The 17,311-nt window shown below is 47.6% G+C and overlaps 5 protein-coding genes across 5 annotated transcripts; 1 reads left to right on the forward strand and 4 right to left on the reverse strand.

Moving 5' to 3' along the window:
- Nucleotides 1–74: 74 nt before the first annotated feature.
- ATNIH1004_003836 (uncharacterized protein) lies at nucleotides 75–1,582 on the reverse strand (the record flags this gene model as incomplete). Its single annotated transcript, XM_033568509.1, has 7 exons — nucleotides 75–127; nucleotides 199–337; nucleotides 401–435; nucleotides 543–965; nucleotides 1,058–1,138; nucleotides 1,223–1,335; nucleotides 1,401–1,582. The coding sequence occupies 7 exons, from the start codon at nucleotides 1,580–1,582 to the stop codon at nucleotides 75–77; spliced, it is 1,026 nt and encodes a 341-aa protein (XP_033427315.1).
- Nucleotides 1,583–2,259: 677 nt separating this feature from the next.
- Nucleotides 2,260–4,062, reverse strand: ATNIH1004_003837 (MDR family MFS transporter; the record flags this gene model as incomplete). Its single annotated transcript, XM_033568510.1, has 3 exons — nucleotides 2,260–3,291; nucleotides 3,348–3,492; nucleotides 3,578–4,062. 3 exons carry the CDS (start codon nucleotides 4,060–4,062, stop codon nucleotides 2,260–2,262), a joined length of 1,662 nt encoding a protein of 553 aa, XP_033427316.1.
- Nucleotides 4,063–4,754: 692 nt separating this feature from the next.
- Nucleotides 4,755–6,636, forward strand: ATNIH1004_003838 (uncharacterized protein; the record flags this gene model as incomplete). Its single annotated transcript, XM_033568511.1, has 4 exons — nucleotides 4,755–4,865; nucleotides 4,918–5,445; nucleotides 5,506–5,928; nucleotides 6,010–6,636. The coding sequence occupies 4 exons, from the start codon at nucleotides 4,755–4,757 to the stop codon at nucleotides 6,634–6,636; spliced, it is 1,689 nt and encodes a 562-aa protein (XP_033427317.1).
- Nucleotides 6,637–7,028: 392 nt separating this feature from the next.
- ATNIH1004_003839 (transcriptional activator of ethanol catabolism AlcS) lies at nucleotides 7,029–8,023 on the reverse strand (the record flags this gene model as incomplete). Its single annotated transcript, XM_033568512.1, has 5 exons — nucleotides 7,029–7,034; nucleotides 7,128–7,290; nucleotides 7,346–7,556; nucleotides 7,635–7,830; nucleotides 7,892–8,023. The coding sequence occupies 5 exons, from the start codon at nucleotides 8,021–8,023 to the stop codon at nucleotides 7,029–7,031; spliced, it is 708 nt and encodes a 235-aa protein (XP_033427318.1).
- Nucleotides 8,024–8,692: 669 nt separating this feature from the next.
- On the reverse strand, nucleotides 8,693–11,200 carry ATNIH1004_003840 (uncharacterized protein; the record flags this gene model as incomplete). The annotated part of the gene is made up of 1 exon (XM_033568513.1): nucleotides 8,693–11,200. The coding sequence occupies one exon, from the start codon at nucleotides 11,198–11,200 to the stop codon at nucleotides 8,693–8,695; it is 2,508 nt and encodes an 835-aa protein (XP_033427319.1).
- Nucleotides 11,201–17,311: the final 6,111 nt, after the last annotated feature.

Here is a 17,311-nt window from a genome sequence, read left to right on the forward strand (position 1 = left end):
CACATTCTCTACATTGGCTCCAAACCATGTACAATAATCAAACCAATGTCTGCTGCTACTATCAAAAGACTTTTTTAGCCCATTGTGAGAACTGCGCGGAACCGCACACTTCCATCCATCATCGCCGCTGTAGAAATTGAGACAAGATGTCAGCAAAAAAAAAGGGTCCTCTTAAATAGCGCACCAAAGGGCTCATACCAAATGCCTCGTTGCACTTTTCCAGTGGGAATTCCTGCACCATGCAGTCAACTCCCTGAAGTTCCGCAAATGCGATTGCCTCCTCTGAATCCGTGGCATGACCACTGGGCCAGCTCCAAATCGATTTGCCTTTTCCGACCTATCCTCTCGATTAGTTGGCGGGCTCCGAATCCCAATATCTCTTCCGATCGAATCCACTTACCAACAAACCAGAATGAACCTCAATCCCGCCCACAACTGCAACGCATGTCAGAAAAGAAAGGGAGAAAAAAAAGAAAACAACAAAAAAAAAGTACTCCATAGCCAAACAACACAGTACACTAAAGGGAACAGAGAAAACGTACTTGACAAGATCAACAGCTTTCCCAACACCCCCAGCCCCTGAATCAACGGATTGATGATGTCCGGACTGGGTGCCGTCGACACAATCAGAGACGCACCCCCAAGCTTCTGCAATGCTTCGACCGGGTCCTCCTTGCTCGTGTCAATATACACGTGGGCGCCCAGTTTCCGCGCAAATGCTTCCTTCTGCGAGTCACGGGACAAAGCAACGACACGGTAACCGAATTTGTTCGCATACTGGAGTGCAAGATGACCGAGACCACCGAGACCTTGGATGACCACTGTTTCACCGGCGGGAATATTCATGTGACGGATGGAGTTGAAGACCGTGACGCCTGCGCAGAGCATGGGGGCGTATTTGGCTGCGTTGACGTGCTCGGGGATTCGGACGGCGGCTTCGCTGCGGATGAGACAATATTCGGCATCTACACGTGAAGCATTTGGTCAGTTGGTCAGTGGGCCTAAATGAATGCACGTATCCTTCGGAGAAGCACAGCAAAAAATGAGCCCGACGTACATCCTCCATCCCGTGTAATGCCGTTGACTTGCTCATTGTCGCACATCTGGAAGAAACCCTTTTTGCAAGCTCCGCAGGTTCCTGTCAGAAGAGAAAGAGTAAGTATTTTTGTCAATGTGAATAGACAGTTGCATAAATGGATAGATAGATATATTATCTCCATACCATCATGCGCCCCATGCCACGCACCGCCAGCGCGGTCTCCCACTTTCCAATACGTCTCCCCATCACCCACGGCAGCAACGCGTCCTATAATTTCATGGCCAGGGACGCGGGGGCTGAATATAACCGAATTCTTGAGTCAGCTGACACCTTTTCTACTTTTTCACTATGAATCACTTACAACCCCCCTCCCATGAGATTTGTCTGGGCAAAGTGATCCGAGTGACAGACTCCACAGGCTTCAACTTTCAGCACAATTTCACCACGCTGGGGACTAGTCAATTCGACCTCTTCCAGGGTTAGATCTGCACCCTGTTCATTGAAGACGGCGCGTTTGTAGGTGTTGGGGAGTGTGGAGCCCATTGTGAGATTGGGAGGGTGCGTGCAGAATCGTTGTAATATAGATCGGAGAATCTTTGTTTGGTGAAAGAATGTCGACAGTGAGAAGCACAAATGAAGAAGACAGAGGGAGAATAAATAACAGGCAATGCTCGTGCTGCCTCGTTATACTATCATATTCCTTGCCTAATTAGGGAGCGGAGTCGGAGTTGCGGAGAGCGGTCCCTTATTTCCGGGTCTGAAGGAAATAAAGCCTGTAAGCATCACATCGCCAGCCGCCAATTGACTTGTTCAAACGTATTGGGAGAACACAACCATTCCTAAACAAGCTCATAGGCCGATATTACATCGCTTGTATCTGTCAGACACACGCACAACACCATACTGGTAGTCACTCTTGGGATTATTGGGACAAGGAGGCCAAATCAGGGTGCATGAGAATAATATTAAAGGAGGATACATAGTAGGGTTTCCCCCAAGGATCATTATCCATCACAAGTTCTTATCCTTTCCAACTGCCTGGAGACTTGCATCGACCAGGGGGTTGAAATAAATCTATGACGAGGACGGACCAGTGGATAACTGAGCCTCTAGTCACAATAAAAGAAGCCCTGTGCAGAAACATATCTAATTAAGAAGTATTTTCCTTCACGCGCCACTTCTCTCTACAGTAACAACAGCTCCCACTCCAAAAATTCAGTCTAGAATCTACGCCACGGGAGGAAGCAGGACGCGATCACATAGAGAGCGCCCGCAGCAATCGCCATAACATAGACATCATCGATACTCTGCACAATCACGTCAAGAGCCTTTGGCTTCAGATCCGCAGGAAGCTCGGTCAGAAGGCTACTTTGTGCTCCCGCGATGGCACCCTGGATCTCATTAAGGGAATACCCCTTGTCCGCCAAGAGCGAAGTGAGCCCACTGAGCGTTCGGCTCTGGAAGATGGCACTAGCTATGGCCAAGCCGAGGAGCTGACTCTGACCCTGGGAAATGTTCATGAATTGAATGCACTCCGCCACAAGGTCGGCGGTGACAATGGTCGGACCAACTGCGTAGGCCGCCTGCGTGGTGGTCATGCCGAGTCCCATCAGGATGGAGTAGCCGTAGATATTGGCGGCCTTGGTATCGTAGCGGACGGTGTACATCAATGCTGAGCCGACAACCATGAATATTCCACTAATCAGGTACCAGAGGATATAGTAGCCGGTCTTTGGCATGAGCCAGCCACAGAGGAGAATCGTGGCGACATAGAAGCAGATGAAGGGCAGCAGACGCACAGCAGACATGATTCCTGAGTCGCCATGGACAAACTGGAAGTACAAGGGGATGTAATAGACCGCGACAAAGAGGGCGGCACCACCGCAGGCCATGATGATATAGAGGAAGATCAACGTGGGGTTGCGCAGGAATGTGCCAGGGAACAGGCGGTTCTCCTTGGTGGTGAATACGCAAAAGTACTGACTGAGAGCGAAGGCGATAAGGGTGACAGCAGCGACAACGTAGAGAGCGATATTGCGGCCATCAGTCCACGGCCACTGCACTCCGCCAAAGACGATAAACAGGATGAAGGAGACGTGCATCCCCGCCGAGAGCACCGTGCCGACCCAGTCCAATTTCAAAAATCGATCGGCGAAGCTGCGGCCCTGGCCGGCCGGACGGGGCAAGGATGGGAGGAGGAAGATGTAGATGGGCGCCATGATGCCAAAGATGATCAAATTGATGTAGAATCCCTGTCCTACTGTTAGAGAGCGGAGACGTCGAAAAGTAAGGGAGACTGTGAACTTACCCATCTCCATGTCGCCGAACTGTCAGCAAAAGCACCGCCAATGATGGGTCCGAGAATACAACCGGTTCCGTAAATCAACCCGACCAGACCAACATAGACCGGTTGCTCCTTGGGCGTAGTTAGAATGGTGATGAGATTCAGATTTCTACCCAATTTTATCGTCCGGTTAGTATTTCAGACGTCTCTCACGCATGATTGTTGAGGTTAGGGGGATAGCTGACGATACTCACCCTAGGTACATCCCGGCACCACCAGCACCAGCCCACACGCGACCAATGATAATGGCATTCATGTTAGGGGCACCGCCGCAGAGGGCACTCCCCGCCGCGAACATTGACAGACAACCGATGAAGAGCCATTTCGTATCAAAGATCGCGTAGGCCTTCCCCAGCGGCAAGATGAAGACAACGGAGCCCAAGGTGAAGCCTACACCCAGCCAACCCAGCTGGGTGTATTCATTGAAGGTACCGGCGACCGCGCCCTGGATGTCGGCCACAATGGTATTATCTAAGCCATACAGTAGGTTGGCAGAGAAGACGGCAATACAGATGAGTAGCCATCGAATTCCTCGGACCGACCGTTGCTGTTCCGGTTTCTCCTCAATGCCTCCTAACGGGTCTCCCAGCGGGCCAGAATCGTCCGAGTGGGCGGGAATCGGAGTTGCCCGCTCTTTGTCATCCAGGCTGGTGGTTGCTGGAGTTGTAGAGTCCGTCATTTTAGCCGAAGACGTAGTTTGGGGCTATGAAAAAGAGGGGAAAAGTAATTTCGTATTACAGAATATCGTCCGTGACCCCGTCGTATCATAGGACACTCACAATTGATCCAACGTTTGGCAGTCTCTCTCATCATGCTGTCAGTCTTCAGAACCTATATAGTATCGAACCCCAGATGGGGAAATGTTTTCGGTCTCCTTTTGGTAATCCTGAGGTTTGTCATCTACCACTCTGACCAATCAGAATGCTCCTATCTCCGAAACTCCTTTGGGAAGTCCGTATGTGACAAAGCCGTCTTATTAATTTGATCTACATAAAGAGAAGAAATCAAAGATCATTTGCTCGAATCTTCTCATAATAAATTATATGTAATCCACATTGTGGATCGTCATGATCAGCATCATCACTAATCTGGGCAGAACCAACTTATTTCGATCGAAAGCCCGAGGAACGTTATTATGCGGATGGGGAAGACACACCGTTCTTAGAATTCGAAGAACATTCAACTCCGTAGTGATCTTTGAACCGCCTTTCAGTTACCTGTCCAGAAGTCTTGGCTACGTGTAGTACTCCATAGTAGTAGTAGTAGTTCATCAATGGCTCAGAATCCAACAATTCAAAAACGTCGAATATCCTAATTTTAAACGCTGGGAATTAGAGAACCTGGTAGCCTCCAATGCTTTGATAGGCCATCATGTTGCTCACAGTGTCGCTCATCCTTTTGTTGCCTTGGGCAAGTACTGCGTTGGCAGATCTGCCCATTGTTGACTTGGGCTATCAACGCCACCAGGCCATTGCCTTCAATGTGAGGGGGAAATAGACTTTCTGTGAGAGGGTGGAGGCTGATATTATGATAGTCAACTGGTCACTATTACAGTTTTACCAATATTCGATATGCAAAGCCTCCCTTGGGAGCTCTTCGATTTGCTCCTCCCGTCCCCCCAGATAAGCGAACTCGAGACGTTGTCAATGGGACTGGGTTAGGATACATATGCCCACAGGCCCAACCGTGTTGGTCCAATGTGCAGTATCAGTTTGTCAGCGCTGTTTCAGCTGGCACACCCTTTAATTTTAATGCATCCTATGAGCAGGTATATATCAATGACTCCTGTACAACGCCCCCGCCTGTAGCAGAAGCAGACCCTCGCTCGTCGGAAGATTGCTTGTTCCTCGATGTGCATGTTCCTAAGGCTGTGCTCCTGAACCGGTCACACACTCTCTATAGACCTCGTGCGCACCAAAAAGGAGGCGCCCCTGTTCTGGTTTACTTGCAAGATGGGGCATACGTATCAGGGTCCAAGTCGGATCAGAATCCAGCGGGGTTGATTGCAAAGAGCCGTGAGGACGGGTCACCTGGGATCATTTATGTGGGGATGAACTATAGAGTACGCTTGCCACTCATGCTCCCTCCCTCTATGAGTATTGGTGCTGACCATTTTACAAAGTTGGGTGTCTTTGGATGGTTGTCTGGCGGCAAGTTTCGATCATCTGGAGGTACGCCAAACCTAGGGCTGCATGACCAGCGCCTGGCATTAGAATGGATACAACGCAATATTCATCTGTTTGGTGGTGATCCCTCTCGCGTCACAGTCATGGGTGTATCTGCTGGAGGTGGCTCTATTACAATGCAAATGACCGCCTACGGACGTGCGATTCCTCCGCCGTTCGCTCAAGTCATTGCTCAAAGTCCTGCATGGGAACCCGGAACCAAGACCCCCGAGATCGAAAACGATATATTCGACACCTTCCTCGCTTCACTGAATGTCAGTCGCCTCGAACAGGCGCGCAGCTTGCCCTCACAAGCGTTGATCAGCGCAAATTATTTTTTAGTTGCATCACGTCCATATGGAGGTGGCTTCCTCGGACCAGTAAGTTAATCTTGGAATAGCATCTGACTACATTAACTTATTCGTTGTTTCTTTCCTTTTGTCTTTTTCCTCGAATGACAGGCTATCGATGGAGACTTCGTACCTGATAGCCCCAAACGTCTGCTTCTCCAGCGCAAGGTAGTCCCAGCCGTGCGAATTCTCACCTCGTACACCTCCAACGAAGGCTTTGCTCTTGCTCCGGCGAATGTAACAGATGACGCCTCTTTCAAACGATATGTGGACTTGATGCTCAAATCCACCAATGCCAGTGTTCGCTATCACACGGAGCATGTCCTCTACCCGCCCATATTCAACGGCTCAATGCCATATCGCACTCAACACGAACGTGCAAATCTTTTCTGGTCGGAACTCATTGCCAGTTGCAACACACGCTATCTCCACTTCGCTGTCAATACTCCCGGATATGCCATTAAATATAGCGTCCCCCCCGCGATGCATTTGTCAGACACACCGTCGGTCTTCTACAATGGGCCCGTGTCGGATTCTAGTGTCAATGCCACCATCGCGGAGCTGATGCAAAGGCAAATCGTTCGTTTTGTCAAGACGGGGGATCCTAACAGCAAAGGGGATCCCAAGGTGCCTGTCCATGAGGGGCAGGTCCTTGACTTGGGCGATTATGGTGTGAAGGTGGAATCCGACTCTACTGCAAATTATCGTTGCGAATACTGGCAGACTGTGCAATTTTAAGCCTAGACAGAAGCTTGTAGGAGAGAATGGGTACATAGTGGTCTAAATCAAAGTCTCCAACATTGTCTGCAGAGTTTCTCCTGGCATTAGTCCTATGCTACAACGCATTTCTGTGTTCGCATAAAACTCATAGCAGAAAAGCATCTAAGAAATGCAGCTACAATATATCCTAATCTTGGAAGATGTTCCTTTCTCCCCTCACATTATTGAGAATATTTTTCAATTACGTTTGTAGAATGAAGCTTCATGACATGAGACGAGACTCCATATACTTTTGCACATCAATATGATCTTTCCTTACTTACTCGTATCACAACTTCAGTATCTACAGGACTACCAACTTGACAATATCCTCTCGCCCCTTACATCACCATCCATTTAGAGCGGTCAACCTAACACTACCTGCTCCGCTGAAGGCGGGCATAAAAACGACTAGTGTCCCCAAGAGGAAATGAGAAGAGAAGAGCATCTTGACACATTAAGTGGCCAACCGTGTACCAGGCCAGCAAACCCGACACAAATCCAAAAGCTCCCGCGGTTTTCTTCAGTGCTACTCCTGTTGTAGTCTTATTATCTGCCATGGCAAAATAAGACGCAGCCAACACAGTATATGTGATCTGTGACGTTCCAAGCATTGCAGTGTATACCAGGTTCCTGTATTCCAGGTAAGTTGAGAAGTATTTTAGATGTGGGTGACACTGATACTGACATGGGCATTGCAGCAATTGTGAAGAAGAGGACAAATATGCCCCATACTGCCTCAGTATTAGTATGGTATTCTGCAAAAAGGTTCATAAATAGGATACTACCAAGCAGAAAGTACCCAGTCGCATTGTTCAGGGCAGCTGGATCGTTCTTGAAAGCATCTGCCACTCCAAATGCAGGTGCATTGATGGCTCCAAAAGCGAGATTAAACAGACCTTAGTTTTGCTGGTGTGTCAGAATCAGGTCATCCCCAATAATCTACATATTCGAGTCAACAATCCTCTCGCACTTACCGAACCCTCCGAAAACAGTATGTCCAAATGAGTTTCCTCGGACGAGCTCCCACTGCGCCACCAACACCAAGCCAAGACCTGCAGTGAAGAAGGCATTTCCAATGTATGCATTTACGATAGCTGCCCTCCGCCACTCCATCAGACTCATGGAGAGTGTGGTGAAGGCGATGGCGAATGCTCCCATACCCAGGGCAGTCTTTTCTCAATGAGCGGGGATTAGAGCCAGAGTTCAAGTGAGATGGGAACGGGTGACAAACTGGACTTCCAATCGGGACCACTGGCTGAGGCACATGGTCCTTACCGGTTTCGTGCGAAGATTGGGCAGAGGCATTGTAACTCAGCCGAGTTCCTTCGTTTGAGGTATCCATGACAGCCTTTTCACCCGACATTTCGTTGGACAAGGATAAAATTGAGAGACTCGCATCAGATAAAATAAACTTCAATCTGCCTGAAGAAAACCTCCATGGGATTAAGCAAATTTTGTACCACCCAGATCCTCGAAACTCGCGGGCGAATGGGAAATTGGATACCGGAGTATCTCCGATTTAACACCCTGCTACGGAATACTCCATGGAGTAGAGAATATATTACTCAATGGGGCAGGAAAACGGTGCAATTCTCCGTCATTTGTATTCACTTACCTGCATTCTCCAGCTACGCAAGCCCAGACCAGCATAATGCTAGGTGCCTCACCGGGTCTGAGCCGAGAAGTTAAGACCAGATTATAGCAATATATCTAGGCAGTTGAATAATGTCATCCCCACCCCTCTCCTCTATATCACAGAATAGACCGCAGAAGTTAGACAAAGAAGATTCGTGTAATCAGACTGTTCTCTTAATACGAATTTAGTCTAGGTGATTTCTAAGTCAATTTACGTGCAGAAGGTAGCGAACGGAAAGAACGACGGGACGAATAGCCAGGATAATATATGGACAAGAATCGCAATGAGTACCAAAAAGCTGGCAGGGAGGGGAAAAAAAAGGCAACTAGCACCAAGTGACAGATAACCAACTCCAAACGCACGAATCATCGCTCATTACAAGGATCATAAGCACCGTTACAGATCAGACGTGAAGTCAGTCCATGAATCAAGGATCATAGCGTTAGCTTGCATCCAATGCACTTCACTGCTGGATATCACGTCCACTGGCACTGTGGTAGAAAGATGAGCAGAGTGACTCTCCGTGGTAGTCACCAAACGCGGTGACAACTCAGTTGGAGATGTCGATGAGGTCATCTCCAGCGATGGCATGTGCTGAATCGACCGATTGCGCGCCAACTGCAGGGAAGACGGCGGAAGAGATTCCGAAAGGGCCGGAGCGGAAGGGGTTTGGTTCGTGCTGGGAAATTGGACCTGAGACTCAGGAGGGGTCAAGTTCTGCGCTATTGAGGATGGGCTAGAACGCTGCCCTTGCCTCCGGGTCAGGCTTTGACGGAAGCCGTCGATGAGCCGATCCGCGCGGCAATTTACTTCGCGGACAACCTGTGCCGCATTCATGGCGGCGGGAAAGTGATCCCCGACAAGTTCTAAAGTACGAATGGCTGTCTGCAGGGACTTGCGGGCGGATGGCGTTGGCGGACAGACCGGATTGGCGAGCACAAACCCTAGCGTACACAGGATGGCATCCCACTGGTACTGGAATACTGGCGACCATCCGCGCAGGACGTCGGTTTCGGACAGGACTTGGTGTAGGATACTGGTGATAGCCATAGCATGATTCAGACAGGTGATGTTATGGTTGTCGGCAAGAGGGGTCAGAGACGAAGCCACAGGAGGAAATCTGAGGAAGGGACGGAAAGTCGAAATCAGGAGATGGTGATAGAGAAGTTCCAGGAGAAGTCGTTGGCGCTGGAGCCAGAGAGGACTATATAGATCCAAGTTCAAAGCCGCCCGTTCAGTTGAAAAGGCCTCCCTAGTTCCTTTGCGGGCATTCCTGAGCGACCGAGGGACATTCTGAACCCATTTATGAACCGCCGTCATCTCATGGCCGAGGAACTCGGCCAATGCTTCGCTTATGCGGGGGTTGTCATAGATATCTTGGACCTCATCCCCGCTCAATAATTGAGAGCATTTCCGCTGGAAGGCGGCCTGAACGCCCTGGACGGCAAATATGAGCTTGATGCATTGGACATGAAAGCTGATGCAGCTGATGTCTTCATGACCTGAGAGGAGCATGGTGCCAGACATGCGGATATGCTCTCGATCATCTCGTGGAAGACCACAGCTGACTTGGGAGGTTTGGATCAGCGGAGGCCGTCCCAAGGTCATCGAGAGCTGGCTATCAAGGCGGTAAAGGGTCCACCAGATGTTACGGTGAAGCTCCTGCTCCTCAGGGGGCGTCCCATCCAAGGGCTGGAGATGCAGTCGCAGAGTGTGGGCAATCCGCAGCGTCATGCCTAGGTGGATATGGGCAGTATTCAGGAGGGACACATTGTACAAGTAAATGACCGAATAGAGATGACTCTGCAAGACCAAGACGGATGGGTGCTCCAGCTCACTCTGCAGGAGTCTCTGCGCCCTTTGATAGAATGAATGACCAGCCATGTTGGAGTTTTCAGAATAGGACGTGTCCTTGGTTCCGTGGCCATCATTGTCACGGATGAGGAAAGTGCTGCCGTACTGCATGCACACAGCAAGGAGAACATCGACTAGTGGCGATGGCTTGCGGGTCGCAGTCCCATCAGGTGAAGTATTGGACCACAACAACTCATAATATTTGCGAAAATCCGCTTCAGAGAGAATAGGATATACGCAGTGGAAGGACTGCCAGAGTAGATTGAGAAAGTATTCTTCCTGAGAGCGGGTTAGGTCTTCCGTATCGTCTGCACCGTCAGGATAACTCTCCGCACTGACCCGGCCGGCATCCGAACGAGAAGGTCGGTGTGAAGGGGTCCTGTAGTCAAAGCGTGCCACGCATGCCTCTATCTTCGTATCCATCAACGGCTGGTTCAGCACCTGGGAGAGATAGCGAGTGATTCGAGTAACAAAATACGTCGAAGACATAGGACCGTAGTAGAGACCCCCCTGTGGTTTCCCCTGCCATCCTTCCTTGGTATTTGAGAGCAGTTCGGCATAGCTGAACGAGCTATTGACTGCATCCGATAGTGGCGGAGTCGCGTATCCAGTTGGTGCCTGGATTTGAGCGTGTGCCTGCGCCCGAATTTCCGCTTCCTCTTTGGCTGCCCTGATCTGCTCTTGAAGGTCTTTGACTTTGTTTCGCAAGCGTTGGATTTCTCTGTCACCACACACATCATTAGTAATGCGAGCCTGAATTCGGCGGATGACTAATCCATTCTGGAGACCTGATGCAGTAGGAATGAGTCCATACCGGTTTGCGGCAGGCAGTGACGTCGCCTCCAACAGTTTGGTGTTACTGCAATGGCCACCTCGATTCTCACAGTTCTGGCACGGCTGCTTGTCATCACATTTGATTCGATTTACACGACACCAATCGCAAGCCCTGGCGACCTGACTCCGTTTCGGTCGCGGAGCGGCGACAGGAGTCGCGGACTTCTCTCGGGGGCCATCTGTGATATCCAAATTGGCGGAGAAGGTGGAAAACATGATGATAATGATGATGATGATGATGATGATGATCGGATCAGATTCAATGGGGAAGATGGGAATGGCGTGTTTGTGGGACCATGTGCTGACTAATTAAATCACTGGAAGTCTGAGGACAACTCCCAACAGAATGTCTATTCGAGCAGCACGACATATATTCTTGTTAAGCAGGCGACTTTAAATAATTAATATGGGAATTTCACAAGTTTTCAGCGCCGAGGAAATAAAAAAAAATAAAAATAAAAATAAAGAGAGAGACAGGGGGCTATGAGAAAGGAAAAAAATGCCGGGGGAAGGCCGGGGTGGAGAGGAGAGAATGCAGAAGATGATGAGGCACACTGGAAGAGTAGTCGAGCTATTTTTTCGGTAGGGAAATACAGTTGACTCATACAGGAAGATGGACGGGAAACGCTGACTGGCTGAGAGCGGATCGACAATCCCGAGTGTACATTAGGGCTTACTACATTTACTGTTTACCATAATGGATTCGTTATGAAGAATTGCCCGGCTACAACGGTCCGGAGGCTCGTAGAAAGTAACCTGCTGGATTGGTGTGTGCTACGCCGTTGTGTAAGGATCATTGTTCTTCTAACTAGTCAGTGCGAACAGCGTATGAGGTTCCTCCTCCTGACTACTTAGTGATGCCCGCAATATTCCGGATATCAGACATATGAGCCGCACCAGTCCGTCACCAGGAGCCTACAACCTAGAGCTTAAGTACCGTTCCTGGTTCTGGACTGCAGATGGACGGTCTTCAGGGCTGCCTGAAGTCCGGCAAACTACTGCATTGTTTTTTTGACACATGTCTTGCATCCCTCTTATCGAGATCTTTGGGGTACTAGTTTAGTCGAAACCGCTCGTTTATTCCCCGCGCAGCAATTGGACTAATTGGCCTCTGCAGATGTCATTGGTTCCATCTGGATTCTTCCCTAGTTCCACTATGGGTCTCGTCAGGCCGCGATATTCATTCCGTGTTCTTCATTCCGCAGGTGGAGGGGTCAATTGCGTCGCGGATTCGTATTTTGTCCTTGTCGGGATCGAGTCGGATTCTTCACAGGACCCGCTCAGCCATTTATTTCTCCCCACCGGATCAACTTGATAAGGCCCGGACCGTGAGCTTATACCAGTGCCACAAGGATGTAGCGGAGGAAAAAAAGAAAAAGAAAAAAAAAAGTAAACTTCCAGGGCGGCGAATGAAAGCGTACCCTAACATAAGCCCATTATAACAGACTGAAGGAGCGTTGCCATTCTGTTTCGTGTTCGACCCGTGGATCAACATGGTGTTTAATGCCGTCCAGTCGCCTAATAACTCTTTAACCGGGAAGCGAATCCTTTTAGTCTTATCTTATGCACTGGCGAGGGCGAGATTCCAGACTTAACTGCTGAGGACCAGCGGTCCAGATATATTAGTTATGATGATATGGGCTCTAAGTCTCCTACTCTGCCGAGATTGCCGAGGGAGAGCGAGGCCAGGATTCTGTAAGTGATCGAGTGTCCTACCACATCGGGAAACGGAGTACGGAGTCAGGTCCAAACAGCCCCCAGATCGGGTTATGCAGATATAGACCAGATCCAGAATAGCATGAAGAATAATAGATTATTTTCACTCGGCGCATAAACATGCCGAATGAAGTCTCCGAGAGTCACTCCAACTGGCGAATACCGTCGACGATATGCTTTTCGCGTGGTCACAGGAAAACCCCTGCTCTTGTTATAGTGTGGCCCTCCGCTAGCAAATCGCAAAGGCCTGTGTCTTGTGATACGTCCTTCAATCCTTCATCAGCCTTGTGGTTAGCTGAAACCGGTTCGACAACCGCACCTCAGCCATCACACCGTCACCTTCCATCCTCCACCTCTCTGCCCTGCGCTTTTTGGTCAATCACCTTTTAGTTGGTTCTTGGCATTCCTATTTGGGGTGTCTACTAGTAAAATTAACGGTCTTAGAATTAACAGTGGCAGTCACATGATTTAATGTCGATGTTGGAAGCGATGGAGTCTGGGATTTAGCGTATGCAAAACGTTCGGAACTTCTCGGGGCGCTGCAACACGAAAATAGCACATCTCCGTCAAAAACCTCGCTTCTATCGTAGAAAACTGATTCCTCCATGACTCCAGCGTATTCTGAAGCTATTCAACAGTTAAAATTATGCAATGTGATTGTTTAACTTAGAATATCTCGGTATAATACTAATTCGCGCCTTGGTCAGCTCCTTGCCCCGAGGTTCAGCCGTATCAACATTGCGGTGGCCCTGGCCTCGCGCCTGACCAGAGCGCTCAAATCCTGCGCTTTCTCCTCCGCGGTTGGAGAGTTGAAGCCATTACAGCTGAATCCGTACAACAGTGTTTAATATACAGTCAAATCTCCTTCGGTACAGCTCCACTAGGAAGCCGTATTTTCGTCAAATTGGCCGAGCCAGGAAGCTATCTAAAGCCAATAGAAATGCCCTGTTTGAATACCTCCTTTCACAGGGATGGCATCAGCAAACTGAGTTGGTCTGGTTGCTGTTTCACGAGCGTGGTATGCTGGTCAGTCAATCTACAATATAATGGGTGTTAAACCGGAGGAGTTACGGCGTATATCTCTTAACCGCAGCGAATCGCTCCGAGAAGCACATATTGAAGATATTCAGCGCTTCACGGCGCAGGACTTGATCTTTATAACAAGTCTATATTCAACGAGAAGACTGGCTGGCGCTATCATGGTTACACTCCAATTAGTAATAAAGCTCGATACAACGTCCTCCATTTGCTGCAAGTCCAGAATAGGCCGATCACTGCGCGAAAAAATATCCCTAGCACGTGGTGGCCGCCGCCCTTGTATTTTCCCTTGCCTTTGCATTCTTCCAAAGCACTGTATCACCCCAGACTGTTGCCTTCTTCCTTATCTGACCTATGTGAGCAGTCGTAGAACGAGGAATGTAATTACCTGCAGGCCTGGATAACAAGGATCCTGCTTTATGAGGCGCTGAAATCTGTGGAATATGTGTTCCCCGGAGATCGTACAGAACCACGCGCTCTGTCGGGGTTGCGCGCGTGGCCAGGGGCTTCGCCCGCTTGGGAGGCATTCTGGATATAATATAACGATTCTTACCGTTGAATAGCTTCAATTTGGCCGTTTTGGGCAGTAAATTGGTTGTCTCCAGGTCTGAATACGGTGCTTTTTGATGGATATCGAGTAAAATCGATGTTTTTGACGGAGATGTGCTATTTTCGTGTTGCAGCGCGCCAAGAAGTCCTGAACGTTTTGCATACGCTAAATTCTAGGGGTACAGTAAAACACGGATATAAGCAACGCCTAATATCAGAAACTCTCCAATATAAGCAATGGGACACGGCGTCCAAATTGATTTTACATAGAAATTTGCTTACTACTACAATATAAGATCATTGCATAATTTTTCAGCTTCTCTCATACAATTTGCTTATATTAGAGTCACAAAGAAGCCGCGACGTGCTATCTCAAATAGACAGAAGGCTGCCCTTCGAAATTAATCTAATGTAAAGCCTTATGTCTCACTAGCGGAGCTTTCTAGGTGGTTTCAAGAGGCATATAACAGGCCAATTGACCGCTCCTCGATTAGCAGAGCCCTCTCCTCTTGCTTTGCCTTCCTTGACGATATTAAAGCACATCAAGAAGAAGATAAACGACACCTTACAGAATCCTGGCCAGACCTAGAAAGGCACTGTTTAACTGGATAATATAGACTGAGAGAAAGATAATAATATCTCAGGAGGTAATTCGTCAAAAAGGTACGGAGTTCTGGCAGGAGATCTATACAGAAAAGGAGATGCCACAATTTAGTAATGGCTGGCTTCGTGGCTTCCAGCTACACAGTAATATTAAGCAGATAAGCCTATTTGGGGAGGCTGGAAGTCTATCTAAAGATACTGCTACTAGAATAGTTTTAATCCGGCGCGTCCTTAATACATACGCGCCTCAAGATATCTTCTATTGCGATGAGACAGTTCTATGTTGGGAAATGATCCCAGACCGGAGTTTCTGGGATCGGAGTTTATCTACACGCTCAATTCCTGGCCGCAAGCAAGAAAAGGCTCGAACAACTGCATATGTCTGTTGCAATTCAGATGCTTTAAACCATTTTCCAATCTGGTTTACTGGGACAGCTAAACGGCCAAAGGCCTTTGCTACAGCTGGTATAAATATTAAGAATCTTGGCTGCCATTAGCGCCATTATAAGAAGGCGTAGATAACTGGTGATATCTTTAATGAATGGCTTCTCTAGTGTAATGAGAAAAATGAAAGGCTAAAGATGCTTTTCTAATGGATAATTTTCTGCTTATAATACTGCGTTTGAGGAAATAAACCAACAACTACAGAACACAGTAGATATAGGTTTCCAGTCTGCTTAACGTCAAGATATCAGCCGCTTAATCAAGGGATTATACGTACATGGTAGGCATATTTGAAAAAGTAATTGATGACAATATGATCGTGGTTTTGATCCACTGTCTACCATGAGTATTTTACAAGCAGTTCGAAGGGCGATTTCTAACTAGGAACTTGATCTGTATAAAGATACGGTTAGAAACTCCTTTATAAAGGCCCTTTCTAATAAAGACGCTGATGAGCTTATTGAGTAGCATCTTATTAATAAGATAAAGCAAGAACTTCAAAAATCTCAAGCACTCAAATAGTATCCATGGAATTATGTATATTAATCAGTTTTTGAATCCGGTTGATTACAGTCTTATGGATATTAATTCTGCGGTTTTATGTCAATTTGCGCTGGCCAAAACTCTGGATAGATATAAGGATGGAGATATACAGCCTCTACCAATAATTACAGCTACGGAGGCATTGGAGGGTTTAAGTAAATTGCTTCTTTATTAGGAACAACAGTTGATGGAGATAAGGGTCTTATAGTTATAGCCAAGTTCAGTATCTTAGCTATTCCACTGGACCAAAAGACCACTATACCTGATCCCAGTGGGATCAGTTATTCCTGAGCACCTTATATAGGAGCACACTGTAATGTTAGGTGACGTACCCACACCTAACATTTCTACCCCTTTAGAGAGTTGAGCACCTAAGAGACTGTCGACCATAAAATATACGCGTATTCGAAAGTATCTATCCTCCATAGAAAATTAGGTCTCTGATTCAACTAAACTACCAAAACATAAATAAGTTAGTCAATTTGTTTCAAGCCACGATAATATTAAGTTAAGATATAATCGTCGATATGACTACCAGCAGGCGAAGCGTGAAGATCCATAGATTATTTAGGGCTGGGTTTACCAGTTCAAAATGCTATACAAAAATATGGTATTTCAGAATAAGATATTTAGAATATAATAGATCTGGATTCTAAATAGGTGCAATACTAGCAGCTAGATTGGTCTGCGGTGTGGAAACACGCAAATTTAATACTAGATTAATCAAACCAGGCATTAGAGAATAGAGATTTCACCAATTGTAACTGTTAGAGCAAGTGGTTGGGTTTTACTCCCTAGATTAGGTACGTTGCTGGAAAACAACATTAAACTCAGTGGTATTGTCTTCTACCTAAAGCTAATCGATTATGTATTAGCGAAAATGGCTCTGGAGTTCTTGGTTAGCGGTTGTTGCTCTGTGGAAAAAATCACCATGTATTCGGTCGATATAGAAAATTATCTCCCCAGGATTTTGCGTGGGGATTATATACTTCACGTCTTCGTACGAATTTTCTAGCTCACCAATTATTTCTCGCACTTAGATCTGGATCAAATAAACTAATCTAATGCACTGCGGTCGAATTTTGAGCCTAGGATGGCCACGACTCTGGACGAGAAACTGAAACCAACTCCTATAGGGCAAAGAAATCCGACCTCACTTTACTTATTTTCTTGCGCCCCAGAAATTAGCGGTATGGTATAAAGTCGAAGTGTCACCACCCGCTCCTCCATAATAAGCTTTAGATATATATACAGATAGTTCATTTTTAAGTAGAAAATCCGGCTAGAGGTAGCATCCAACGAAGCCTATCATAAGACTGCGTGGCGCGCTTTTAAAGGTTCTTGTAGGATCAGATTCGCGCGATAGTCTTCTGATTATCGTACACCAGAAAAAGCCTAGAAGCAAGTACGTCTGAGTCCTTGTCAAAGCCATAT

Source organism: Aspergillus tanneri (assembly GCF_003426965.1).
Source record: "Aspergillus tanneri strain NIH1004 chromosome Unknown AapTan_3_pilon_pilon_pilon, whole genome shotgun sequence".
NCBI classification, from domain to species: Eukaryota; Fungi; Ascomycota; class Eurotiomycetes; order Eurotiales; family Aspergillaceae; genus Aspergillus; species Aspergillus tanneri.